The sequence below is a fragment of the Tenrec ecaudatus genome, chromosome 16 (genome assembly GCF_050624435.1).
Source record: "Tenrec ecaudatus isolate mTenEca1 chromosome 16, mTenEca1.hap1, whole genome shotgun sequence".
Taxonomy (NCBI): Eukaryota; Metazoa; Chordata; class Mammalia; order Afrosoricida; family Tenrecidae; genus Tenrec; species Tenrec ecaudatus.
In genome coordinates, this window is record NC_134545.1 from 16,616,422 (window position 1) to 16,643,029 (window position 26,608).

At 51.3% G+C, this 26,608-nt stretch overlaps 1 protein-coding gene across 5 annotated transcripts in view; it reads left to right on the plus strand.

Moving 5' to 3' along the window:
• Window positions 1-26,608, plus strand: part of GIT2 (GIT ArfGAP 2) — a 50,990-nt gene that overhangs the window by 20,558 nt on the left and 3,824 nt on the right. The window contains exons 8-18 of one of the 5 annotated variants that reach the window (XM_075534717.1): window positions 3,493-3,538; window positions 4,611-4,662; window positions 7,832-7,904; window positions 8,174-8,271; window positions 9,505-9,616; window positions 13,610-13,752; window positions 15,493-15,597; window positions 19,047-19,295; window positions 20,969-21,058; window positions 25,213-25,295; window positions 25,939-26,127. In XM_075534717.1, coding sequence (XP_075390832.1) covers window positions 3,493-3,538; window positions 4,611-4,662; window positions 7,832-7,904; window positions 8,174-8,271; window positions 9,505-9,616; window positions 13,610-13,752; window positions 15,493-15,597; window positions 19,047-19,295; window positions 20,969-21,058; window positions 25,213-25,295; window positions 25,939-26,127 — 1,240 coding nt within the window. Of the gene's footprint in view, window positions 1-3,492; window positions 3,539-4,610; window positions 4,663-7,831; window positions 7,905-8,173; window positions 8,272-9,504; window positions 9,617-13,609; window positions 13,753-15,492; window positions 15,643-19,046; window positions 19,296-20,968; window positions 21,059-25,212; window positions 25,296-25,938; window positions 26,128-26,608 lie in introns of all 5 variants that reach the window. The other 4 variants (XM_075534716.1, XM_075534715.1, XM_075534718.1 and 1 more) reach the window with 4 other exon arrangements.

The window sequence follows — 26,608 nt, forward strand, 5'->3', positions numbered from 1 at the left end:
TTACAAGTTGGGCTGTGATCCACAAGGTCAGCAGTTCAAAACCACCAGCCACTTCCCAAGGAGAAAAGAAGGGGCTTTCTACTCCCATAGATTATTCTTGGAAATTCGCAGGGACAGTTCTACTCGGCCCTACAGAGTCACTGTGAGTGCACATGGACTTGATGGTATACGATCACCTCTGCAGGGCAATATTACTAATGACAGATGTGTTTTTTCCCCTGCAAAGTTCAGTGCTGTTGTTTTAAAAGGAGAGATTACGTGAAAACACTTAAGTCTTACACATATTTTTTACAATAAAAATAGTAGAAGTCTGGAGACTTTTAATAATTCTTCATGAGTTCAAGCTGGGACAGGACTAAATTGATGTCAAGCCTTCATACTTATTCCAACTTTGGCGACCATCAGCAAACTGGCACCTGCAATTAAGCCTGCAGGCATAAATTTCCCGGAGTTGTAGAATCTCATTCCAATAATGCCAGCCAAAATCCCGGACGCAGCTAGGAAAACCCACACGTTCCTGGGATTCTGCGAGAGCTGATATGCACCCAGGCCTGCTAACCCCCACCCCGAAGAGAAGTCCAGCAGCGAGGGACGGGACACTACCTGCTTTCACGTAGCCAATGATCCCACCAGAAGCAACCAGTGCTGCGTAGCCAAAGCCAAACCAATACAGGGGGACTAGTGAGCTGGGCTGCTTCTCCATGGTTCTCTTCCCTCTCTGTCCAACCGCGCAAAGACCCACTGCCTGCACCTGAACCGCGCTCCCGAGGTCAGCTCCGGCGGACGGAAGAACCCGTTTCAACATATTCTGTTGGCATTATCAGACATCCATGTACAGAGCAAACAAACTTCAGCCTCAACCACACATTTTTAATGAATCATAAATTGAACATTAAATAAGGAAGACCTAAAACTAGGAAACTTGTGGAACCAAAAATAGAAAATCTATATGATATTTGGATCTTACATAAGGGGAGTTCAAAAAGCTTTGGTAAAATGGAATTAAAAGATGAACGTTTCAGATGTAAGCCATATTTGTCGATGTGAGTTCAGTAAGTGCCAGACACTTTCATAAGGAATGCTGCCTGGCCATCCACTTGGTCCATCCCGAAAGACCAAGGGTCCTAGGAATTCCACTGTGTCAGTGTGGTCTCTTTTACATTACTCAGTGAAGAGAAAAGTTTTTCCTAGGTTTTTGGTTTTTTTTTAAGTCTTAAGAAATGAAAAGAAGTTGGAAGGAGCCAAATCAGGACTTATAGGGTAGATGGATGCCTAATGATTTCCTTTCAGAACTCTGAAAATTGCCTTTGCTTGATGAGAGGAATGGGCAGGAGTGTCATCGTGGTGTGGGGCTCTCTTGGGAAGCAAGCTTTCCTGTGAAAAGCTGTGGTGACTTTCTCAGAATACTTCAGAATAAGCGGATGTTGTCAGTCTTTGCCCTGCCCTGCCACCCCCCCCCCCATCCCCGCCCCTGAGCCAGCGAGCACCGTGCCGTGGCCATCCCGGTTTAGGAGACTAGATGTATGAGTTAAAGGGCTAGCTCTAGGGGGCTTTCTCTCTGTGGACTGTAGAGAAAGGTCTTTGGCTCTTTAGCTCCTGTTTCCTGGTCCCTTGTGGATCTCCATGTGTGTTGGCCTCTATTTTACTCCATCTTTCTTCACTAGCTTGCATGCATCTCCAAAGAATAGATTCAAGATACATTAATCCTGCCTCATTAACATAAAGGTGAACCATTCCCAAATGGGACTGTAACCATGGGCATAAAACCTACACCTGCTGCTGTGGAGGTATTTCTGACTCCTCGGACCTATAGGATAGAGGTTAGGATTTCCAACACGTATTTTTGTACCCCTCAGTCAGTCCATAATCCAATACAAACTGGACGAAAACCGTGTGTTGCTCAGAAGTAGCACATGAAGCTCACGCTCATTAACCATTCCAAACAAAAAGACCAGACTCTCTACCTTAGCGCCCATTTCTCTCCTGTGTAAATTAAAACCACATCTACTAGAATGGAGTGAGTGCACAGAAACTCACAATGCTAAAAGGAGCCCTCTTGGCATAGTGGCTTATACTTTGCGCTACTTACCTTCAGGTGTTCAAAACCACCAGCTATTCTGGGGGGAAAAGATGAGATTTTTTGCTTCCATAAAGATTAATAGTCTTTAAAAAAAAGGGGGGGTTAAGGGGCAAAAAAAAAAGATCAATAGTCTTGAGAGGCTCTACTCTGCCCTCTAGGGTAGCTGTAAGTCAGTATCGAATCAGCGACAATAAGTGTTTCGTTTTGTTTTTAACTACGCCGAGTGCTGGGGAAGGGGTAGAACAACTTCAGCGAGCGTCCATGGTCCGTCAACAGCAAAATGATGCAGCTTCTCTGGCAAAAAGCCTGGCCGTTTGTGCAATGCTACCTGTATGCTTGCCATAGGTCCCTGCAGTCCTGTGCGATGCTAACTGTATGCTTACCACAGGTCCCTGCAGTCCTGTGCGATGCTAACTGTATGCTTACCACAGGTCCCTGCAGTCCTGTGCAGTGCTAACTGTATGCTTCCCATAGGTCCCTGCAGTCCTGTGCAGTGCTAACTGTATGTTTACCATAGGTCCCTGCAGTCCTGTGCGATGCTAACTGTATGCTTACCATAGGTCCCTGCAGTCCTGTACAGTGCTAACTGTATGTTTACCATAGGTCCCTGCAGTCCTGTGCAATGCTAACTGTATGTTTACCATAGGTCCCTGCAGTCTTGTGCAATGCTAACTATATGTTTACCATAGGTCCCTGCGGTCCTGTACAGTGCTGACTGTGTGCTTACCATAGGTCCCTGCAGTCCTGTACAGTGATACCTATATGCTTACCATAGGACCCTATAGTCCTGTACAATGCTACCTGTATGCTTACCACAGGTCCCTGCAGTCCTGTACAGTGATACCTATATGCTTACCCTAGGTCCCTGTGGTCCTGTATGTGATGGCTGGTGACTTTGTTGGAAGGTTATCAGAATGTCCTCCAGAAGCTAGATTAGGACCAAGTCAGTAAACATTGGGAGAGGGATCCTCCTTTGATCCTGCACAGGCCTCGTGCCCCAACCCAGACGGTGGGAGGTCTTGTACCGTCTGATGCATTATGACCAACACAGCTTCCTCAGACTTAGCCATTTCCTGTGGAACGCTGTGGAACCCTGTTGTGGACTCTGTCAGCTCCCTGAACGCGATTTCTAGTTTACATCGGGAATAAAGGTAGCCGAAGGATTGAGGTACATGTAGGGGTCTCTGCTTAATTCCAGAAGAAATTAGGTAGAACCCTTGGACCCAGGTGGTCCTTCGGGAATTAGTAGCCAGTTTGGTTAAATAGCAACTTCTGTTCTCCCCCTACAACTGATAGTTTGGTAAAAGTACTAATTATAAAGCATAAATTGAGAAGCTCGTGGTGGTGGTGGTGCATTTAGGAATCACCCTGCTATTTGTACCAATAAAACCTTGGCTTGGTTTCTGTTTTAGATCACAGAAATGGACAGCACTTTATTATACCTCAAATGGCAGACAGGTAAGCCCCTGAAAATACCCGTGCATTTTCCCTTCGCCACTGTTTCCCTGGTGGCATCGTGTTCATGTGTGTTGCATCTTGTGTTTAACAACGCCCATACGTTTTTCTCTTTTACGGCTATACAATTCGGAAATAAGACGGCTGTAAGTAAACACCCCATAAAACTTAAGTTTGAAAGCACTCCTTCTGCATTTGCCAAGCTATTACAGAAGCTTGAGTGCACGATGCTGTCCCCGTGCTAGCCAGGTGTGACAGGATGCGGTGTGGTGTCCACAGATGGTGTCCCCAGAGAAGGTTTCTGTTATGAGAGAGGATGTCCTCTGTCGGCATCAGAGGTCCGGGAACTTTCTCCGTGACGGGGCAGAGAGTACATCTCAGAGGCTTTGCAGACCAGTCAGCTCCGCTGCCGCCACTCCAGCCCGCTGCTCTCCATGAAGCCAGCCATGGTGACATGTCAATGAATGGGCTTGGCTGTTTCCAATAATGTTTGATTTCAGGCCACTCAAATGGAATTTCATTTTTATGTGTAATGAAACACTCTGCCCTTTTTCCTGAAACACCTCCTCCCCCCCCAAAAAAATTGCTCTTAGCTCACAAGCTGAGCACAAAGCGGGCCATTGTCTGGCGGCCGCTGGGTTCTGATGGCAGAGCGGCTCTCAGCCCCCTGTGCACACCGAGCTCTCCAGAGTTCATGGAGTATCAGTGTCATCTCTTCGGTCTCACCTAGCATAGTCTTGGGGGAGCTCTTTTGCACTTGCCTGACATGGTAGCTACTCTCCCAAGAGCTTGGCTATTAGCCGGGGAGTAGTTTCTGTCTTTTAGTGGGCAGGTAAACTCTCCCTTGGTGCCACCCCCCAACCGTGTCAGTTAATGTACAGTGTTTCCACAAGGAGTTGCCAACTTGCTTCCTTGACCCTCACTGGGCTAGAGGATTCTTGGCACTGGCAATGTCTGTGAAAATCTTATTTTGGGGAGAATGTCTTAATCTATAGGACTCAGCATTCCCCTCCCCCCCCAAAAAAGAAAAAATACCTTTTCTTGATTTGCTTAATAGTTTTGTACATTTCCTTAGCAGCCTGGATTTATCTGAGTTGGCAAAAGCTGCTAAGAAGAAACTACAGTCTGTGAGTATCCATCTCTCTTTACTAGAGAAAGCTAGGGCGGGCGTCAGGGGGCCTCCAATACCCATTCTCAGCCCACGTCATCTGTTGCGCCAGGTCCACGCAGTCTTGCTTTCAGATCCTATTAAGCCCGAAGCTGGCATCCTGGAAAGTAGGGAGAGAGAGATGGAATGCTATTAAATTTAGTTTTCTCTAACTCGGTGCTTGACCTCAAACAAGGTCACTGCTCGCTGTCATTTTAAAATTGAAGACAGTAGCTGCCATTAAGTAATGGTGGTTTTGCCCGGTGAGCGCGCTCTTGCCTCTCCCGACATCAGTGAGCTTATGGGAGGCTTACTTCTGTGGGATGGCTTCGCACAGCCTTGTGGGAGGCCAGAGAAGGACAGTGGTTGCTGCAACAATGGTGAGTACCATCCATATCCCCACTCCCACAGGGGGCCCAGCCACTGTTTGAATGCTCTTGCACCTCCCAATCCTTTCACATGCATTTTCAGACATACGGTTTCCAGAGCAGGGTATCAGCGCTGAGGGGCGTGCTCGGCATGTTCCCAGCCAGCAGGTCGCAGCCTCCTTTCCTCTGTGTACGCTTTCCAGCCCCAAGAAATCGACTATTCTAGAAATGGCCTCTCTGCGTAGTCTCCTCAAACGGTGCCTGGCTGGAGTGCCTCACCAGCCACTTCCTCAGCAGAGTACACGCCTAGCTTTTCTCTCTGCTCTCTGGGTCCCGACCAAGAGCCTTCACATCTTCCTGTCAGTCACTTCTAAGGCGTCATTTAACACACCCCTTTCCGATTTTGCCCTGCTGCCCTTCCCGTCTGGCTCCCATTGCATGTGCGTTTGTGTGTGTGTTTATTGGCTAACACTCTCTGAGGCCACTCACTGCCACCCTCAAGAACTGAGTTAGGACTCCTCCATCATTGCCTGTCTTCACCCGCAGCCCTCCTAGTGTGCAGGTAGCTGCAGTCTGACCGCCTTCGCAGTGGAGGGGTCATCTTCCCTCCTAGCGCGTCCCTAATGTGGTGGCCCCATCACGGGCCGCTCTGCTTTCGTTTGCTCTCTCACCCTGCTCCGGCTTCCTGCGGTATTGCATATTAAATGTTATATTAACCACTTTCTCCTTGACTAGCACTTCCCTGTGATATGAAATAAATGTATTTTTCGCAATTTGTTTGGAGTCTCTGTGTTCTGTGTTTATGGTTTTGCGTGTCTGTGTGTTTTACTGCCTTCCTTCCGTTCAGGAGATTGTTCAGTAAGATGATTAAGCTTCGGGGTCCAGCGGCACCAAATGCGGAGTGAGGGCTCTTTAGTGATGAACGTACCTGGGAAGCGAATTTTATGATTTCCTTTGATGGTCCTCCGTTTGCTAGATTGCTTGTTTCATGAAAGCAGGCGTGTGTCTGCAGTATCTCGAGCACAGAGCAGCATTAGGTGAATGATGTAGAGTGCTGTGTAGGCCGTGGTCCGGTGGATGCCATGGTGTTGTGTTCTAGAATCTGGAGGCAATGCTACTGTGGGTCAGTACTGCTCCGGTTAGCTGCCATGGCTCTTACTTGCTGGCCTCCGCTCTGTTGTCCCCTGCCCACTGGTGACCACTCTTAGCAGTGGCTGCTTGGTGGTCATCCTGTTTCTTCCTCCTTCCAGCTTCCTTCCAGATGAAAAGCGGAGAGGAATCCAGCAAAAGAAAAATGTGTTCCTAGACTCAGTCGATGCTAGTATTTCAAGAGAGTTAAATATGGGGCTCAGGTCCATTACCTACTGACTTTGTAACTTTAGGTCAGATTCTATAAGCAGTTCTGGACCTCAAGTTTCTTGCCAGCAAAATGGGAAAAGCGCAGTTCCTATCTTTATAGGAGATGCAACTCACTGCCAAAGAATTGGTTGAGACTCATGGTGACCCTAAGAGACAGGGGCAACCTGCCCCTGTGGGTGTCTGAGACTTCATGGGAGTCAAAAGCCTCATGTTTATCCTTTGGAGTTGCTGGTGGTTTTGAACTGCCAACTTTGGAGATCGCAGCCCAACACATAACCACTATGCCACGGGCTCCTAATATATAGACTAGTCTTACTATAGCGATATTAGGACAGGGCCTGGAGGGTAGTCTCAGCCGGTGTAGACATTAGTAACAATATCACTAATTGGTAGCCCCTCAGAGGGACATAGCTGTATGCGCGTACAGAAAGGTTTGCAGACTTCCAGCACTGTAACCAGTTACCCGGGTTTACTTGTAACTACAAATGTCGTTTACCCAGATGGGAGGGATTAGGAAAAGAAGGAAGAGGGGGACTTAACTCTCAAATCACTTTATATTTGGATGTCTTTCTTTTACTTCTTGTTTCTATTGTCTATAATCTTTAAAAACTGAAACTTAACCATAATTATGGAATCTTCTCTCTGGGCCTTCCTTGTCTGTTGCACCCAGCACTGCTGTGCCCGTTTTAAGCTGTTGCCGGGAGGTCTTTGGGGCCATAATATTGATTCACAGCATCAAGCCCCTCCTGGTGAGTGGAGACTTGGAGAGCGAGGCTGCCTGTCAGTGTACAGGACACAGTGTGTGCCCCAGAGAGCAGGGAGGCCATCTGTGAGAGTCAAAGTGCAGGTAGAAGGGAAGGGGGAGCCCCCTGTCTGAAGGAAGGAAGCCCTTGGTTCCCGTTTGTGTCTGCAGGCTGCTGGCTGGGTTCACTGACCGTACATGGTGTGCGCACCAGCCTGTGCTACGTCTGCAAAGCTCCACTCCTTTGAGGGGTGAACCCAGTAGCCCAGAAACCTGCCTGGCCTGGGAACATTCTGGTCCTTTCCACATGCCGTGCTGTAGCTTCTGTGTCCTAGCTGGTGTCACGGAGCCCCTGTGTTCTGGGGAACTGGCACACGCCCTGGAGAGCAGTAAGATAGCGGAGAACCAGAACTTGTTGAGACACTGAATGCACACATCCTATACCCTTACAAGCAGCAAGCCCTTCTGTGTGTCAGAGAGGAACGAGGCTGCTGTGGGAGGCAGTTTCTAGAAGACACATCCTAATTGGAGCTGTTGACGGTCTGCTCTTTTAATGGTGGATATAGGCTAATAAGCTCTAGCTTAGGCTAAGACCTTGGAACTAGGGGGCAGCTGAAGCGCTCTCTTGTCCTTCTGTGTTAATGCTTGTCCATTGTGTCCCTGGTATTTTTCACTTTCAGCTAAGTAATCATTTGTTTGAAGAACTGGCCATGGACGTGTACGACGAGGTTGACAGGCGAGAGACCGATGCAGGTGACTTAATCCGTGGCTTTATCTCATAAACTCCTGCTACCAGCAGGTGGTGGTGACAAACCACCAAATTTCAGTGTTCTCCTTGCCCAGTGTTCCTCATCCCGTTATCTTGAGTGTCAACCTTGACCTCTGTGAGGGGGGGGCTTCTGAGTGTACTCCCCCCCCCCCCCAAGTCTGCCCAGCATAGCATGAGCAGTGTCTTTTGGAGCAGAACAACAGTGGCACACCAGTGGTGACAAGATTCTGTCTCTGGCTCTTTCCCTGGCTAGTCTGGCTCGCCACGCAAAACCACAGCACCCTCGTCACCGAGACCACCGTGGTGCCCTTCCTTCCCGTCAATCCTGAGTACTCGTCCACGCGAAACCAGGCAAGTGTCTGTGCTCAGAAAATATCTCCAAGTCGTCTTGTGGGGAATGAGTGGTGGCGTGAGGTTTTATTTCCTTAGGGCTGGTAGCCTAAGTCTTTTGATTGAGAAAATGTTAGTATGATATATATCGATCACACACAGGTCAGAAATTGGCAAAAAAAAATCTGTAAATAATTGACTTAGAAAAAGAACACAAAATTCACCGAAGAAATAAAGACGGCTCACCAATGTTTAACCTCCTTGGTAATCCAAGAAAGCAATCTAAAGGCGTTAGGACAACATTGCCCCACGGAATCAGTAAAATGTTCCGGAAAAGGAGACTCCCAAGCTGCCAGGGAGGTGGTGAAGAGTTTAAATCCCTGCCAGCCTCCGAATGACGCACAGGCAGACATCTGTGCTGTGCCACCCTGTATTTGCTGTCCTTCGCAGATAAGTGCGTTTTCCCAGCTTGCACATCTGTGGCCACCCTGCGTCCAGCAAAGCTGTCGGCACCCCTTGTGCTCCCTCCGAGTCACCTCTAAGTCCTCCTCAGAAGATTTCTCTTTTTTCAGTAATGCTTTTGCTCACTAGCCTACAGTGTCAGGCAAACAAACAGTCACTGGGAAATCAAATCATTTGCACAGTGGCCTGCGGCCGACCTCTCAGTCTCCAGGGTCCAGCTGTCCATCCCGCCATTGGAGAGTGAGCTCTAGTCAGGTGACGCAGACATTCCCAGAGTCACCACGGCTCTGTGTGTGGGAGGAGAGCATGCCAACCACCCAGACGGCCAGACGTGGTCTGCGCTGCATCAACTGGGCATTTTCATTTGAGGAAGGACTGTATGAACATTGCCTGTCTGGCAATTCGGAGATATCATTTTAACTCCTGAGTGAGTCTCCTTAAAAATGGAGGAACTGTTAGACAGCAGTACCTTGAGCCTGGTTTGGGTTGGCCAAAACAAGTACATAGCACTGTGAGGGCGTAAGTGTTACAAAGGGCTCCTAGGTGAATGGCTGGAGAAATGTGACCATGCGTGCTTGAGCCCTGTTGAAGCATGCTGGGAGGCCCTGGCAGAAGTTGACAAGCAGCCGGGCCAGTTTTGTGCAAATACACCATGCACGAAGGGACTTCCAAATGCTGGTGGCAAAATGTCTTCATTCCATGTTTCCGCAAACCCTTTGAAGCCCCCGCACCCCCATCCCCCGGTCTCTGTCTCCCACCCTGAGAGCCCTCCCGTTGTCTTCTCCCCTTTAGGGCAGACAGAAGCTCGCGCGGTTTAATGCCCACGAGTTTGCCACACTGGTTATTGACATCCTCAGCGACGCCAAGAGGAGACAGCAGGGCAGCCCCCTCTCTAGTTCAAAAGGTAACGCTTTCCAGTCTGTGTGTGTTTGCTCTTTGGCTACGTTTAAAGTTACACATTTATTAATTGAAGCAGTCAGTAGCATAACAGTTTATTCAGGGTCCTGAAAGTTTGGTGACGTGGTATGACCAAAATTGTCCCTCTGTGAGCCCTGTCGCTAGATGCTGTGGGCTCGGTCCCAACTCAGCGAGCCTGTGAACAGGACAGGGAAACACTGTCTGGCCCCGCACAGCCCTCTCAGGTGTTGCTGTGCTTGCCGGTTGTCGCAGCTGTTGTGCCAGGCCAGCTTGCTAAGGGTCTTACTCTTTGGGGATGAGCCGCTTTGGGCCCTAACCCAAACCAAACCCAAACCCGCTGCTGCTGAGGTGATTCCAACTCCTTGTGATCCTACCTGTATTGGGCTTCCCAAGCTGTCGACCTTGCAGGAGCAGAAAGCCGCCTCCTCCTCCTCTGGAGTGCCTGGTAGGTGTAAACCACTGCCCGTGCGTGCGGCTGGCAGCCCAGGACTGCTCACCACCAGGGCTCCTCGGGCTCTAGTGACTTCAAAGCGTTTTCAAGTTAAATCGCCAATCCCACGTCCCTCAGATCTACTCCAACTGTTGTGACCCTGCAGTTACTGTTAAATGATTTTACCTTCTAAACTCAAGAGTCACTTAGCATCCCGGGAACAGTGCGTCCCAAACTTAACCCAAAGTCTGTTAAAAGACAAGAAAGCAAACTGTTGATTGAATTGTGTCTTGGTATTGCTGTTGCCTGCTTTTGAAATTGAGTAGTGAATCCTTATGGTCTATTATGAGAAACGTTTTAAACGATGAGGCTGAGAATGAGTGTGGTTCAAAATGGAAGAGACGGCAACTATCGCACCTGATCCCAAGGTACTGATATTTCAGTGTAGCCCACGGGCCTGTCTCCATGCTGAGGACACTCCTTCCCACCCCACCGTGGGGAAGTCCCAACATTGTCCAGGGCAAAGTATTTAACGGGAGGTTTACAGGAAGTGGCATTTCGACGCATCTCCATTTCCTCAACAAAAATTACAGAAAACATTTACATTTACCAACTACAATTCATGCTTGTATCCATTTAACAAGACAAATTTATATTTGAATTTGAATATATATATTTTTTAGAAGAATATATTCATTTTCTTCTAAGCTTTCTACTCTAGAAATTCTCTGTGGTCTACTACGAATACCTGTCAGTTTGACACGAATGTAAATTGAGTATTAGTCCCAGTAAATGGTTTGATTCACGAGAGATTTACTTGAGTAGTAAATATATGCGTAATCTATAAGTTCTTAGAAAGCTAAACATCAAATGCACAAACAAACAGTGCTGCGGAGCTTGTCGTACCGATTGACCCAATATCTCAGATGTTGTATAATGTGAGATGCTATGCATTTTATATAAACAAAGTTTCACATAGTTTCATTTATGTTAATAGTGTATCATTGTGCTTTTTAAATAAGTTTTTTAAAAGAACATGCTAGGTTTTCTTGTGCATTTTCACATGTCCATTTGACACATGTCCACAGACAGGTATAAAAAAAATGTGGGTTAAAAAAAAAGAAATGTGGGTAAACCTGTCTGACTTGCTGGTACTAAATCAAAAGAAAAGCATGGGTACTATCAAGTCACTTCCAGCTCATGGTGGAGACCCTATAGGACACGGTAGAGCCGCTTGTGGGTTTCTGAGACGAACTCTCTCCAGGAGTAGAGAACCCTGCCTTTCTCCTGCGGAGCGGCTGCTGGTTTTGTACTGAGGACCACTGTCCACCTATGTCTGAATCCCTGACCGATACTCAGTAGCCCTGAATCGTTGTACAAACGTGGCCTCTTGTTCAAACAATCATCCAACTCCTACTTGAGACCCTAGGTTTACACAGGCACCTTGTTTCCAGGGTACAAATGAGATTTGTCCTAAGTGTATTTAAGCGGAATTTCTCAGTGGGAACACAGGGATCTTAATTCGTGTTACTGAAGTGCTTCAAGTCTTAGTGATTTGAGAGTTGCATGTGCAGCAAGGAAGGAGTTTGATGTCTCACCTCAGGAGGACCCTCCAAACTGTCCCCACCGCAAACACACCATTTGATGTTCCCACCTGCAGTGCAGGCAGCCCTGGTTCCGCTCCGCCCTCCCCAACACTCGCCCTTTCTGCAGGTCACCATCCTAGTGGACGTGGAGTACTCTCTCCTTGTGGCCTACTTGGGTTTTCCAAAGGTTTTTGTTGTTAAGATTAAAAACAATAAAACATATACTACTATAACAGCTCCACATACACAGTTGGTTGACGCTAGCTGCATTTTTCCAGTTGGTGCAGTGGCTTGCACGTTGGGCTGCTGACCACAGGGTCAGCAGTTTGAAGCCACCAGCTGCGCCGCAGGAGAAAGATGAGGCTGTCATAATTTCCAGCCGTGGAAACCCACTGGGGCAGTTCTACCTTGTTTTATGGAGCTGCTCGGAGTTGCAACTGGCTCAGTGGCACAGAGAGATGGGCAGTTCTTTTGAGTTATTCCTTCCCTATTAATGTGAACACACTGCGCCAGGGTTCCTGTTGAGGCTTTCGTCCATTTAATCCTATCTAGATGGTTCTTAAAAGAGCATAGTACTTCGGACAAACGTTTATTACTCATGAACAAAAACTGTCTTTCTTTTTATTTTAAATACTTTTACATCTCTTATCACAATCCATACATTCCTCCAGTGTGTCAACCACATCTGCACATTTGCCAACATCATCATTTTCAAAGCATTCTCTTCCCACTTGAGCCCCTGGTATCAGCTCCTCATTTCTTCTCCTTCCCTCTTCCAACCGTTGTTTCATTTTAAGAAGACTTCAGGGGATATTTTTAGTTTAAGGTTTCAAGATGATCTTGGGGTGTACCCCCACACACACCGGTCCATCTCACCCCCCCCCACACACACACACCAAATTCTTGGTCATTTTACCTGCACGCCTTTCTACAAGAAACTCTTAGGTAGACAGTCTCTGGTCTTTTCTCACCACTTCTGTGACAGCCCCTGCTCCCTACCTGGTTTCAGTAGGATTTGAACATTCCAGGTCTCTTGTTTTTCATTGGCATTCTCTCCAAAACGTGCCAGTTAGTTTGTCCACCAGTGGACACCGCCACTCAGATGCGCCCTCAGACTACTCCTTCAGTCCACTGGGAAGCACGCTTCCCCTCAGGCTAGTCTTCCCTTCTGTTTCTGCAGAAAACCCATACCCAGAGAGGACCCTTTGGCGTGAGGTGCCCGCTCGCTCTGTCAGGGGAAGCCTAGGGGACCAGAGTATGTTGGCTACGGGTATAGCCCTACTTAGGATGTCTTCCCAGCATGCAGCAGCTGCAGTCAGCAGTCGCAGCACCAGCCACAAGCGCATGCACACAGACCTGACTGGACGCCCAGGGGTGCCTGTCCTGTTAGTTTCAAAGGCAGGTAGAGTGCTGACGAGAGAGCAGCCTCTTGTACGAGCCCTCTGCAGCGCCTTGCAGTGGCCTTGCAGCTGAGTGTCCATGGTTTGGGACACGAGATGGTCCCCCATGGAGGTGTGGCCCATTGATCCCAGGGCAGAAGCTTAGGATCCTGTCTCTTTGGACACGGCCCATTTTCTAGGGCCACTGTCTCAGATCACCATACCCAGTGGCTCCTTGGGCGTGGGGCGGGCAGGGGAGGGGAGTTACTGTGTTAGTTGTTGACTCTGATTCCTGTTGGCAGTCCCCAGCCACACTCCTCAGCTCCACGAATCAGTCTCAAAGCTGAGCGCCACTTCCTTACTGTGTTCCTGGGAGTATGTGTGGGGGAACATCAGTCGCCACGGCAGTCTGTTCTCCCTGCTGTCTTCCCAGAAACGACCTGTGATTTTGACATTTCCAAATCTGCCATTTTCTTTTAGTGCTTTGAATGACTGGAACCCCGCGTGGGTCAGAAGGTTGTATTTTTACATTTTCCACACACCCCCTCGCCGCAAAGCCTGACCTTGTTTATTTTTGCCCATAGACAATGTGGAGCTCATCCTGAAAGCAATCAGTAGCCAGCACAGTGTTGAGAGCCAAGACAATGACCAGCCAGACTATGATAGTGTGGCATCCGATGAAGACACGGATTTGGAAACCACCGCCAACAAGGCCACCCGGCAGAAGGTAGGGTGCCACCCTGCACACAGGATGGCCAAGTGTTTTCTTAAAGCAATTCCTCCTACAAATGTTGCCTTAGGTGAAAGTTAGTTGAGGGCTAGTTGAGGGCCAGTCCTTTCTGAAATAGGGCTCCCTCAACCCCGAGGCTCTCGCTGAATCACAGCAGGTCTGCAGGCGTGCCTGGATACGGCATGTGAGTAGTGACTGGTGTGTGTTACCCACTCAGCTACTTATGGGGTGACTTCCCTGGACAGTACTCTGTACTGGATGAGTGCTAGTCACTTTCCTTTGGGGATGTCAGCCCCTGATAGGGGAGCTCAAGGCAGTTCATGTACAAAGTGACAGGGGTCTTGAGAAGCTGGACAGAAGTTGGGGGAGGGAGAAGAGGGGACTTTCTGCTGAGGCGTCCCTGGGTAGGGCTTGTTAAGTGGACTGGCGTTGGCAGGGCCGGGCAGTCCAGGCAGAGAGGATGGGAAAGCTATAGGGTCCAGGGGGACATCTGTTTATAATGGAGGAACAGCCCAGGAAGAGTGGCAGTCAACACGCAGCCTAGGCTAGGACCACTGTACGGGGAATGTTGGCTCGGGCATGTTGGCAGGACGCAGGCAGCTTCAAGCCGAGCTGAAGGTGGAGCTAGAGGTGGCCTCCGGAAGGCCTGTGCAGGTGGGTCAGAGTCGAGGCCAGGAGCTGGGAGGATCCTCTTAAAGAGGCCCAAACAAGAGCAGACACTGTCACCTTGGCCTGGGTGATGAGGGCCTGACTGGGTAGGAGGCAGCTCCCTGGTGTAACACTCCCCCACTCCCCACTGCTGAGTCCCCAGGACCTCACCAGGACCCATATATGATAGGGGCTCAGCAAATGTTGAAAAGGGGTGACTGGGATAAGGGAACAGGAAGGTCTTGGCAGTCACTGGGATGTTTGAAGTATAGTTTCTAGCTCACTTGACTGTGAGCAGGGAACCCAGAAAGAAAGGCCGTCATCCCAGGCAGAACCCCACCCTACTGGCCAGACTTCCCCGAAGCAGCCTTCTGCACCCAGAGTGAGAGCTAGAGTTGGCAGGTGGGCCCCACGTGGTGGACCCTATCCTCCAGCGCTCTGACTTACTGCTGCTCCTCTCTGCCCTACTCCCTCTGCCTGGACTAATGTCCTCACATTCTTCCAGCCATTGCTCACAGCTCACCTGTTCAAAGACTCACCCCACTGGCTCAGTAAAGTTCAGGCTCGCTGCCCAGCCCCGCCCCCCAGAGATTTCAGCTCCCTAGCTGTCACACACAGCTCTCTGCCTTCTCTCCTCTCCAGCACTGGCCACCTCTGTCACTCTCGGTTTTCCCGCATTTCCTTTTTGGGGCTGTTTCCCTCTGCCGAATTGTAAATTCCTTGGAGGTAGGAATCTGTCTGTTTGTTCTCTCACCTCTCCTCAGCACCTAGCCCGCTGTCTGCTATACTCCCGAGACTCCGTAAAACCTGAAAACAGAAAGAAAGGAAGAACAAGAGAGGAAGGCAAGCAAGACAAGACAGGCCATGCTGAGCCACGCTGCCTGTCCAGTCAGGAACTAGGAACCTTGAATCTTTTAAGAGCGTGCCTATGACACTTGTCTGTTAACTGTGCGCCCCTGTGGGCAGCCTCGGAGCAGCAGGAAGGATTTGGCAGTGGAGCTGGCATGGTCAGAATTGGAAATGCTCTTAGCTGTTAGTCTTTCCTGTTGTCAACTCAGATTGTGAACATTTTCCCCAATTTATTTTTAGAGCCTAGACTCAGATTTATCAGATGGACCTGTCACTGTACAAGACTTTATGGAGGTCAAAAACGCTCTAGTGGCTTCTGAGGCCAAAATACAGCAGCTAATGAAGGTGAATAACAACTTGAGTGACGAGCTGAGAATTATGCAGAAAAAGGTAACATGTTCATGAATCGCCAGGGCGACTGGCTCTTTGCTCCCCTAGTCTAAGGAAGGCCCCCAGGCACCATGCTGTGGCCAGAGGCAGGAACAACACTGTGTTTGCATAACGCTCTTCTGATCCCTTTGATCCGAAACACACCACTCGTGGGAAATGGAATTTAAAGGCCTTGGAATTTCCCACACTCTTGAAAGCCCTCAGAGTTGGTTTCCCCAGTTGGAGACAGGTGACCCCTTAGGAAGTGTTGGCATCAGACTGTCACCCTTGCACCGTCGGGTGCTTTCTGGGAGCCGGGTGCCACTGCATGCACCTGAATTCTCTCTGTTGCCTGTCTGAAGAACAGCAGCCAGGCCCCCCCACCCAGGGCATGGAGGGGCAGCCCCGGCCCCCATCACCACCACTGCTCTTTCTCACCAGGCCTTACCTGTTCCCTGGGGTGACCTCAGAACCCCAGAGTAGGCTCTGCCACACAGTCGCCTCTCAAATGCACGGAAATAGCTCACCTGTCTTCATGAGAGCTGAGTGCTAATAAGGAGCGGTCCTTATTTCTCAGTACCTTTTGAGAGAGTCAGAAACACCCGCCTGTATTAAAGCCTAGAAGGAGTGTGTCTTACAATAGCAGGGGTAGAAAGTCCTCAAGAAGGAGACTCTAAGTGTACCTCTGGACTGGAGTGCTACGCAAAGGAAGTGGGGTGTTTTTAAAGTGTGCCTCGGACTTAGTAGGTGTCATTCCCAGTACTTAATTCCCCTCCACAGTAACAGCCTGTACAGTTCCCTGAACGGAGACAAAACGGGGTATATGCCTGTGCGTTGGCACCGTGACCCGAAAAGTGACGGGTTCAGTTCCTTCCCAGGACCGCAGGCCAGTGCCTTGAGCTCGTGGCTGGTCCGCTATCAGAGAGGCTTCCGGAGGAGACCAGAGATAGGCTGTCCTTCTAGGTAGGGGAGGAAACCAATGGCTCCTCTGAGCGACCCGTGGTTGGGGAGGTGTGGGTGTTGAGTCCTTGACTGAATTTTAGAGACCTTTGGGGGTAAAGGGCTCCCAGGATGGGGAAAGCGAGTCAGCAAGGCTCTCAACACACCCCCACCGTGCAGCTGGCAGTTAACTAGGATGGGGCCCTGCAGGGGCTTCACAGCTGTCTGAGAGTCAGTCTTCCATGTACCAGGCCTCGTCCCGGGCTGGCCCGAGCACTTGGCTCAGCGGGCTGGCAAGCTTGCAGCAATCTCCCTGTCATCGAAATGCAAGGTGCCGTCAGCCCTGACGGACAGGATTTGCATTGTCCCTGCCTCTCCCCAAATACTGTTTGTTGCATGGATTACAACTCGTCCACCGATTGGACGGATAATCTTGGCAAAACCTTTTCGGACACATGCTGACTTTGCCATTGTCAGTCATTCTGCTTGATTTTGTATCATTTAATGCTCTTTTCCGTGTCTGCAGAAGGCACCAGAAATTAGCATGTAGTGCTGAGAGCAAACCCCTGTAGCTGCCTTGAAGAATCGCCGAAGGAAACAGCCTGCCCGTGCGAGGGGATCACCTCTTCCACTCTGAGAAACGCTTTTGTTTTTTTCATTTGAGCCAGTGGATGATTTGTACCTTCTTGGGCGCGCTTGTACTCTTTCCAAAGAGAAAAGGGAGCCTGTTCATTATGGAGACAGGATCACGGCTAACATTGGCCGTTCCTTGATACATCGTTTGGACGGGCACTCTCTGCCTGTCTGGATCCTGGAATGTAGGAATGCTCGGTGGCTGCCGGTCCTCCCTTTGCAGCTAGCTGTTGGTTCTTTGAAGGAAGTAGCAGGTGTTAAGTTAGGCCCCGAAAGCCTTTGGGTGTGGAAGCCACCTGGCATCCCTTGGTGGCTCGTCTCCGAGAAAACGGAGACTGAGAAGAGGCCAGACGTGGCCCTTTCACAGAGGTTTCTGAAGAGTTCACGTGTAGTACATGGTTTGTTCATTCCACAAAGACCTAATGGTGTCATTTCAAAGTTAGGACGAGGTTTGGGTGGGGTTTTTGTGGTCTTGCTTTTTAAAATTTTGAATTCTTTCTTAAAAAATAATAAAACAGCGTGATTTGTATCTGATCTTTCACATTTAACAGTTGCTTGAAAAGGATGCTAATTAACGAAGAGGAGCAGCTTCTCTTGGTGTGTTTGTCACAGATTTGGTGCTTTCTGAGTAAAAACTAAAAGTAACTAACACTGCATGGGGTGGCTCTGGAGGAAGTTCTGGTCACCTGGCGCGGCCTGGACCTCGGCACTCACTGGTGGAGAACTTGGTCAGTCGTTGCCATCTCGGTCAGAGAATAGACAGCTGAGCCCACACCACCCCCAGCTCACGAGTGGCCACAGACGACTACAATGGAGCAGCCAAGAGGGAAGGACGCCGTGCAGAACGGACTCAGAGCACTGAGTCGAATGTGGCAGACGCAGAGTTACACGGCTCCCTGCTGACTCCTGAGGATGGACAGGGTGGCGGGGCTTCCCAGGGACAGCCTCTAAGCGATGGGGTGGTGCCAGGCAGCGTAGGATGCTTGATGCCAACACACCGCGCTTGTGCGTCTGTGTGACAAAGCCCAAGGAGAGAGAGGCCCCAGATTCCAGCCCCTGCTGAAGGAGGGAAACAAACGCATGTCACGGAGCCCTCAGACGAAGATCCAGAAGTAGCCCCTGTGGGCTGACCATTTTCCTCAGGACTGACATTCCCGTAGCGCTCCCGCCCGGAGCTGGCGCCTGCTGCTTGACAACAGACAGCACACCAGAGTGCTCAGTTGTCTGGGCAGTGGAGTAAACACGTGTAATAAACACGTGTGTGTAATGAACACGTGCGTGTAATGAACACGTGCGGGCCATCATTCTCCTTTGGAAAGCGCTAGCGCACTTCATCCTCTCCACGCTGCACCGCGCTCTCTCTTGCTTCGCAAAGCCACTCTGGCCACTTGGTGCTGCTTCCGTGGTGTCGGCGGTCGTGGGGCTTCCGTGATTGCTTAGGGCTCACTGGAGAGCAGCATGTGACGCCTAGGCCATGCTTTGATGGTCTCCAGGTCTTGCTGGAAAGCAACCTTAGCAGAGGCATCTCACCCACAAACTCCCCCCAGCCCCACAAGCCCAGTTTTGACGAGGGTTCATTCGCCTTTGGGCTCTAGTTTCTGAACCAAGTTCAAGGCGGTCCCTCTCGTCCCCTTCAGAAAGGAACCTCTGTTAGCTGGCTGCAGTGAGGAAGAGCTTCCGTTGTGTGTCACGCACTCCCGAAGGAGGCCCTCTTGTTTGTGGCAGTCTTTCCCCGTGTCCCCAGCTAGCTATCACCGTTGTTACTGTGAAGGCTGAGTTACGCGTTTCGTTGTGTTTGCTTTTTCTGCCTGCTGTAGAAAAAACAGAGTCCCACTGCCAAACGTTTCTTTCAGCTTCAAACACTCCAGAGTGAAAACTCGACCCTCAGGAAACAGGCCACAACCACCCTCTGTCAGGCGCACACTGGCTCTGAGTACCCAGGTCCTTCCAGCCACTCTTCCTTAAAGAGACGGCCGTCCGCCCGAGGGAGTCGGCCCATGTCCATGTATGAAACGGGATCAGGGCAGAAGCCGTATCTCCCCCTGGGAGAGGCGAGCCACCCAGAAGAGAGCAGGACTCGGCTCCAGCCCTTCCCCACGCACGTAAGTAACACCATTGGCGCTTCTGCTGTGCACGCTCTGCCCACCGTGTCCTCCCACCCTCCAAACCCACTAGCTCATGGCTGCGCCTGGCCAAGCCGGGCTTTGGGAATTGTCGCATTGTTTGCTGTATCGATGTGTGTGCGGTGTTCCCCAGAGTGTGCAGGGTCCTGATGGGAAGTTTTCCCACCGAGTTAGGGATTCCTGATTCTTGCTCAACCCATCGCTCCCCTTTACCTTTTTGCCCCCGTTGTAGTCATAATATATTCCCCAACATTAAAAAGCAAAAAACGTCCCTCCCGCTCCCAAGAGCAAGCATGAGGAGACTTAGCAGAAGGAAGTGCCCCTTCTGGACCGGAGCCCTTAGAATGCAAGCGGTCTTTGCAGCCTCTGTCCATGTGGTCCACGTGCCGGCTTGGTTAGCTTCTGCGTCCTCCCCCGTTCAGGGAGGAAGCACTGCTGGCTCTCTCCAGCAAAATGACGTGCACCACCTCACCTCATGCTCACCATTGATTTGTATGCTGAAGAGTGTGTTCTGCCTGTTCATTTACCGTAGGCATTGTGTTGTGAGGTTTTCAAATATTGTTAGGTTTTTAAATATATTTCCTTTGGATTGGCTCATCATAGAAAATAACCTGTGCTGAAACCAAAAAAAAGTTGCAGATGTTTTAACCTCTCATTTGCTGTTTTGTTTTTGTGTCACTCTCCCCTCACCCCCTCAGAGAGTCATTATTGTTTCTTATATGCCTGAATGTTAACGATTCTTCAGCCAACCTTTATAGGGGTGTTGTAAATAATTGTCAGGGTAAATGCCGATTGCAGAGTGTGCTCTATTAAAGTAAGCCCATTCTCCCTAGTCTGACTTTGTCCGTGTGAGCGTGGTGAAGGTACAATGTTGAATGAGAGCCGGGAGCCCAGTTGTTTGGGTGCAACGTTTGACGACAGGGCATTAACCCATGTTGTGCGGTGAGAAGAGCACTGGCCTGACCTAGGGGTCTTACTTTTGCAGACCTAAAAGCAAACTGTAGGGAAAGCCACCTTCATTAGTCTCCCGGGTGCCCTATTAGTGATTCCACACACACAGTAAAATCCAGGAGTGCCAGGATGCCGTTATGGTCGCACAAGTTGTTGATGCTAAAGAAGAGATGGAGCATGCTAGCTGTTAGCCACTCCCGTAGTTTCTCACTCCATTTCCTGACTGGACAGTAAGCTTTGTCTTCCCGCCTCTGCGTCCAGCAACATTCAGTACTCGGCTGCTAACGGCCCAGCTGCTTCCCTGAAGGTCACAGGCTGGGCACCGCTCTGGGGCGGTTCTCCTCTGTCCGGCCAGGCTACTGTCACAGGGAAAGGCACCTGGTGGCACAGTGGTGAAGTACTTGGCTGCTAACCAGAGGGGAGTGTACTGCCGTAAAAATGCCCCCTCCCCCCGGGAAGCCTGCAGGGCCAGGCCTTCTGCGTTGGAATTGACTCAGCAGCTGTGGGGGAATGGGGACGAGCAGGACATGGACTTGATGGTGCCCACAAACAGCATACATTTAAAAGTGCTTGGCAGGTGACACGCACATGTTCCAGTCGGGATGGAACTGCCCCTGGGCTGAGCGGCAGCCTGGTGAGAGCTGGCGGCGGGGACCCTCCGTCTGTCTGTTTGCCCGAGTGTGTTTTCTTTCCCCTTCTAGATTGGGAGGAGTGCACTTGTGACCTCCTCTTCGTCTCTGCCTTCCTTCCCCTCCACGCTCTCCTGGTCACGGGACGAGAGCACCCGAAGGGTTAAGTACATTCTGAATTGATAGCTCTCTGGAGGGGGCAGTGCTTTGTGCTAACCAGCCTCTGTTCTGCATGAGAGGCCCTGTGCCTTCTGGTTCCTCGCACACTTGCCGCCGAGATGCCGCCACTTCCTCTAATCCACACTGCTCACTTAGCTGTCCCCTCTCACAATGGTCCCCCAGCACCTTCTGTTGATTCTAAGCATACTGTCTCTTTGGAAAATTAGCTGGCTGCCTGTTAAAACGCTGTAATTAGGGAATCCATCCCTTTGGTCCAGACCGGCATCAATCCAAACAAGCGTCTCTGGCCTAGCTAAAGCACTCAAACACCGGGCTTTTTTGGTTTGTCTGCGTTTTTACCTCTGGCATTTTTTCAGTCCGCACTGTACTTGACAGAGCAGGCTGTCCCAGCCCCTGCGTCTCCTACGCCGGCGTGCGGCCCTGCACTGGCCTTTACACGTGAGCACCTGTGGGTGTGAAGCTGCCCACACAGGTCAGTTGGTCAAACACCGCCTGCTGGCAGTCATTTCCAGCCTCCGGAACGGTCAGCGATGCCTTGGAGCCTTTTCCAAGTAGCCAGGCAACAAGTATTTGTTTAGCACTTTTCTCTGTGCCCAGCTGAGCCCTGGTGGCATAGTGGGTCAAGCTTTGGGCTGCTAACCAATAGGGCCAACAGTTTGAAACCATCAGCCACATCTCCAGAGAAAAGTGAGGCTCTCTACTCCCCAGTCTCCGGAACCCACAGGGGTAGTTCCACCCTGCCCTGAAGGATGACTGTGAGTCAGCGTTGACTTGCCCCACCAGGTTCGTTGGCAGTTCAAACCCACCCAGCAGCTCCACACTCTAAAGATGAAGGCAGAGACCTCAGGGAGAACCAGCCGCAACATAGGGAGCGGGAGAGGCCCAGGAGTCGGAATCGACTTGAGGGCAGCATGTTTGGGATTTTTTTCCCCCCTATCCTCAGCTTTTTTGGTAGGTCAGTCAGTTGACTTATGTGATATGGCCCTTGTGCTGTCGAGAAACAGCTGGACAGGAAGTCTCCACGAGAGCCACCTGGGAAAGTCACAGAGTGAGCCCAGGCAGGGGCTGGCACCACCTTTGATGGCAGGAGAGCTTCCTTGAGGTTTGAGGTGGGAAGCTGGCTGTGGACGCAGTGCAGCCGCTCCTCGCCTCTTGCACCAGTGGACCGATGGAGACGCGTCCTTTTCCCCTGTTGCTGCCACATGGCTCGTCAGAGTCCTTTGTTGCCCTCTCTAAGAAATAGAGTGTAGAGGGCCATCTTGAGAGTCTCTTGAGTTCTGAAATTCATCTGTCATGGTTCTGTATGTTCCACTTCGGCCCAGAGGTAGAGAGCAGCAATACAGTACCCATCGGGAGGCTTGCTTAGTGAGCATCAAGAAGCCTCTTGGGGGCCATCATCGAAATTGGTTTTTGTTTACTAATGTCTGGTAGTCTTGAGAGCCCTGGCCCAGGGCGTCTGTGATCAGAGAAGGTGGAGAGGCCTAGTCAGTGAGCTGCACCAGCACCAGCTACAAGGTCACGTTTCTATTAACAGCTTTGGAAGAGCAGCACTCTGCATGCTTACAGTAATTTCCACAACACGAACGCCAGCTAACCTGAACGCCCATACGTGAGCTTTGGGGGGTGGGGGTGGGGAAGCAGCGATGAAAGACTTGCTGGGTAAGTAAGGCTCCTAGGTGGCTGCCCCTCTGCTCCTGTGTTCTGCTCCTGAGTAACAGTTTCCTCGCGCTTCTCTGAGAGGCAGATGAGCTGCTCACTACTCTTCACTTTCCCCAAGTGCTGGCGTGGACGGGGTCCCTCTGATCACTGTGGGCGATGCACTTGTGTTTGTGATAACCTGTCGGTTTGCCACCCAGGAAAGCAAGAAGACCCTCCCTGAAATGATTCTGTTTTCCACGTTTCCCACTGGAGAGTGTCATCATCTACACGCACATTTTTGCAGAGAGAGAGAGAGAGAGAGAGAGAGAGAGAGAGAGTGTGTGTGTGTGTGTGTGTGTGTGTGTGTGTGTGTGTGTGTGTGTGTGTGTGTGTGTGTGTAAGGCAAAGAAACATCAGGATGGGTCAGGTGCCCCATGAAAGGGGTTCCAGAAGTCCTGGCTTGCACTGTCCCTTGCACCGGACACAGTGCTGCCCCTGCTGGCCCTCCTACGACTGGGAGCACCCTTTCGTAAAGCCAGACCAAGACACAGCAGCAAGCAAAGCAGAACCGCTGGCTGGCAAAGGGACCCGGCACACGTGTGACTCGAAGCCAGCATTCTTCGCAAGTTGCCAGTTCCATTAGAGTGTGCATCAACCGAACCGGAAACGGGCGCCATCTCTGGCTGGGGCTGCAGAGAGGGCTCTGCAGACAGGAATGGGGGAGAGCAAGAGAGGTTACAGGGCAGACAGCAAGAGGTGGCCTTTCCCACCTTGTGGTGCCCGCTGTGCCTGTACCCCTGGGGCTGTCAGGCCCAGGCAACTGTCCCTCGGGAGTCCCTCTGATATCAGAGCGGTCATAGACTGCTGAATGGATGTATCCATGGCCGGCCAGCCTTGTGGGTGGTGCTACGGCATCCTCACATTGAAGCCTGCCGTATTTGTTGGCAGCTACTTCTTCAGCTGTATGGCCTTGCAGCAGCTTTAAAACCCCCAGGCCTTACATTGTGATGACCTTGGGTTACATTCAAGGTGGCATGGAGCTGGAAATGGCTCCTCTTCTGGTCTGCAAGCTCATCAGCCTGGGCTCTGAGTCAGCCTCCATGGACCTCGGTTCTGGCACAAGCAGGGCTCAAGGACTATGGGTAAAATTCATACTGAGAGGAAATGATCTTGTACCAAACACTCCAGAGCCGACCTAGTTTCCTTCAAGGAAACATGGTCCCCTTCCAGTGTGGTCATCCGGCAAGTCCTAGATTTGGCATTGCTGCCATCTCTCCATCTTCACAGATGCGCCGAACCTGTATCTTCTGTAGGGTGGGTGAGGAAGCAGATCTCTAAGTGGACACCAGTGATTTGAAGCCAAGTGTCTTGTTGTCAGACTGTCAAGACAGTCCCGACTCGGCCCCTGCCTCTGTACACGGAGGAACCCCACCCGCTCCTCTGTCATGCTCAGACGCTGCCGCCGCGGGGAGGCCATTCCTGCAGCTGCTTCAACTCACCATCAGCCTCCTCTTCGCAAGTACCCCGTTGCTTTGAAAACACCGTGTCTGCAGGTGAACGAGACTGGTTTTTCTCTGTGGCCATAAAGGCGGGGGTCTCCTTGGGCAGTTCTCAGGAGCACCCCGGGCTTCAGAGCCGCAGGCTTGAGGTAACAGCACTAGTCAAAGACAGACGACCTGGGCTCCTGGTTCTGCCTTTCTCCTCCAAGCATGGCGTCTGGTGCCTGCCCCACCCAAAGAAACCTCCATGAGTACACTGGTAGATGAGGGCGTCTGAGGGAGCTGTCCACCCCGCAGGCCTGTAGTACCTTAAGGTCTGACAGGTGCATAGTTGTTTTTTTTTTTAATGGATCCCCAGGTGGTGCAGGTGGTTAAGCCCTGGACTACCAACGGGAAGATTGGTGGTTCAAATCCACCCAGCTGCACCTCCAAAGTCAGGCCTGGCCATCAGCTGCCTCAACAGCAGCCCTGGGCCACACGTGTGGAGCTGCCGTGTGTTTGGAATTGGCTCGACGGCAAACAGCAGCAGTGCTCCAGGAGCCTTTGTGCATGCTGGGGGAGCAGGAAGACGTGGTCACCTGCAGGTCAGCAGTCCAAATCCACCTGCCGCTCGGCAGGAGGAGCAAGATGGGACTTTCTGTTCCTCCAAGGGCTGAACAACGTTGGAGGCCCCCTGTGCAGGGTTGCAGGGTCCCCTCCGAGGCAGTGGGCGTGAGTGTTCTCAGTGGTCATCTTTGTAGAGAGCTCAGTGTGCACGCGTGTGTGGTTGCCCTGTGTGCCTGGGGGAGTTGATCACAGGGATCTTGTTTGTGGAGAGGCTGCTGATGAAGGAAAGAAACTACTGGATCCATTGTTCACCTTTCCCCAAATGTCCAGCCAAAAGCAGGCTCCCATCCCAAAGGTGACGCGGCCCGTGAGGAGGTAACGCGCCTGGGGAGTGCCCCGCAAGCGCCTCCCGTCCTAGACTAACGGGGAGCACCTTTCCTGTTTCCACCTCAGGCCTCCAGGCTGGAGAAGCAGAACAGCACCCCCGAGAGCGACTACGACAACACGCCCAATGACATGGAGCCTGAGGACGTGGGGTACAGTGGCAGGAAGAGTGCCCCGGGTGGGCTGTAAACCCCCGGGGCCCAGCAGGCCATAGGCACACGGCTGCTAAGCTGCAGCTTGGCAGGCCAACGCCCCCCTCAGGATTGCAGAAGAGGAGCCTGGTGACCTGCTTCTCTTGAAACCGTGGAGCAGTTGTGCTCTGCCCCACGGGGTGGGGGCAGCATGAGCTGGAGCAGCAGCGGGCGAAGCCCCTCATCTCCGACACCCCTGTTCTCCTGAGACCCCTAAGGTCTTAGGTATCTGGGTAGACGGGCCTAGTGCCCATGCCTTAGCCTCACAGAGGCCTTCTTGCCGACTCGGGGCTCAGCATCGCCTTAAGCAGACATCAGGTTACGCTTGGCATTTGCGCCCAAAGAATGAGCTCTGTGGGGATTGGCCTTAGAAAGATGCCCTCCCCATTCCATTTCTCCACCCCTCTGTGAGGCCCTTGAATAGTCCCCAGCCACTGAGGGGGCAGGGATGGATCCGAGCTGCCTCCCGATGAGGATGGGGCCCTCTGCCAGTGTCCACAGGGTCACTGTGAGTCAGAACCGACTTGAAGGCAGCGAGTTTAAGAGCCGAGGAGCTCGCTCCCTGACAACCTCTCACGTTCAGCCTCTGCCGTGTCCCTCACAGATCAAGCCGGAAGGGAAGGCAGAGGAGCATGCTGTGGCCAGGTGACAGCCCGGTCCCAAATGCCACGGAACCCCACGCGACGCCCAGCCCCTCGCTCCCCAGTACTGAGGATGTCATCCGCAAGACGGAGCAGATCACCAAAAACATACAGGAGCTCTTGCGAGCCGCCCAAGAGAACAAGCACGACAGGTGAGCGCCTGAAGCCCTGCTCCGTCCAGGGGGGCGAGCTGAGGAACCGGGAATGGGTTTCAAGTTTACTCAGCTCGACAGCCGTGGAAAACTCAGGCTGGAACACGGGCCATAATTTGGGTTCTGGGGGTTTGTATTTTAACCGTTATCTTGAGTCTCTGAGAACATATGCCCCTAGAAATGGGAGTGGTGCCTCCTGACGAAGGGCTCTGTCTCCTGGATGGAGGAAAAGAAGCCACCGTAAAGGCTGCCCTTGCTTCTTCCTACTTCCCCTGCTGCTCCTCCACGAGCCCTGGCTCCCTGTGGGGGGACGTGTGGTCACGTGAGCAGAATCCTCACGTGACCCTGACTTCCTGCCTGCCTGTCTCAACAACCTTTGTCTGTCAGAGCGGAGCTGGGCGCCTTGTGGTTTCAACCTGCAGTAGGTCTGCAGGCCTTTCTTTCGAGCTGACGTGGGGGTGAACGTGGACCCCCACACACA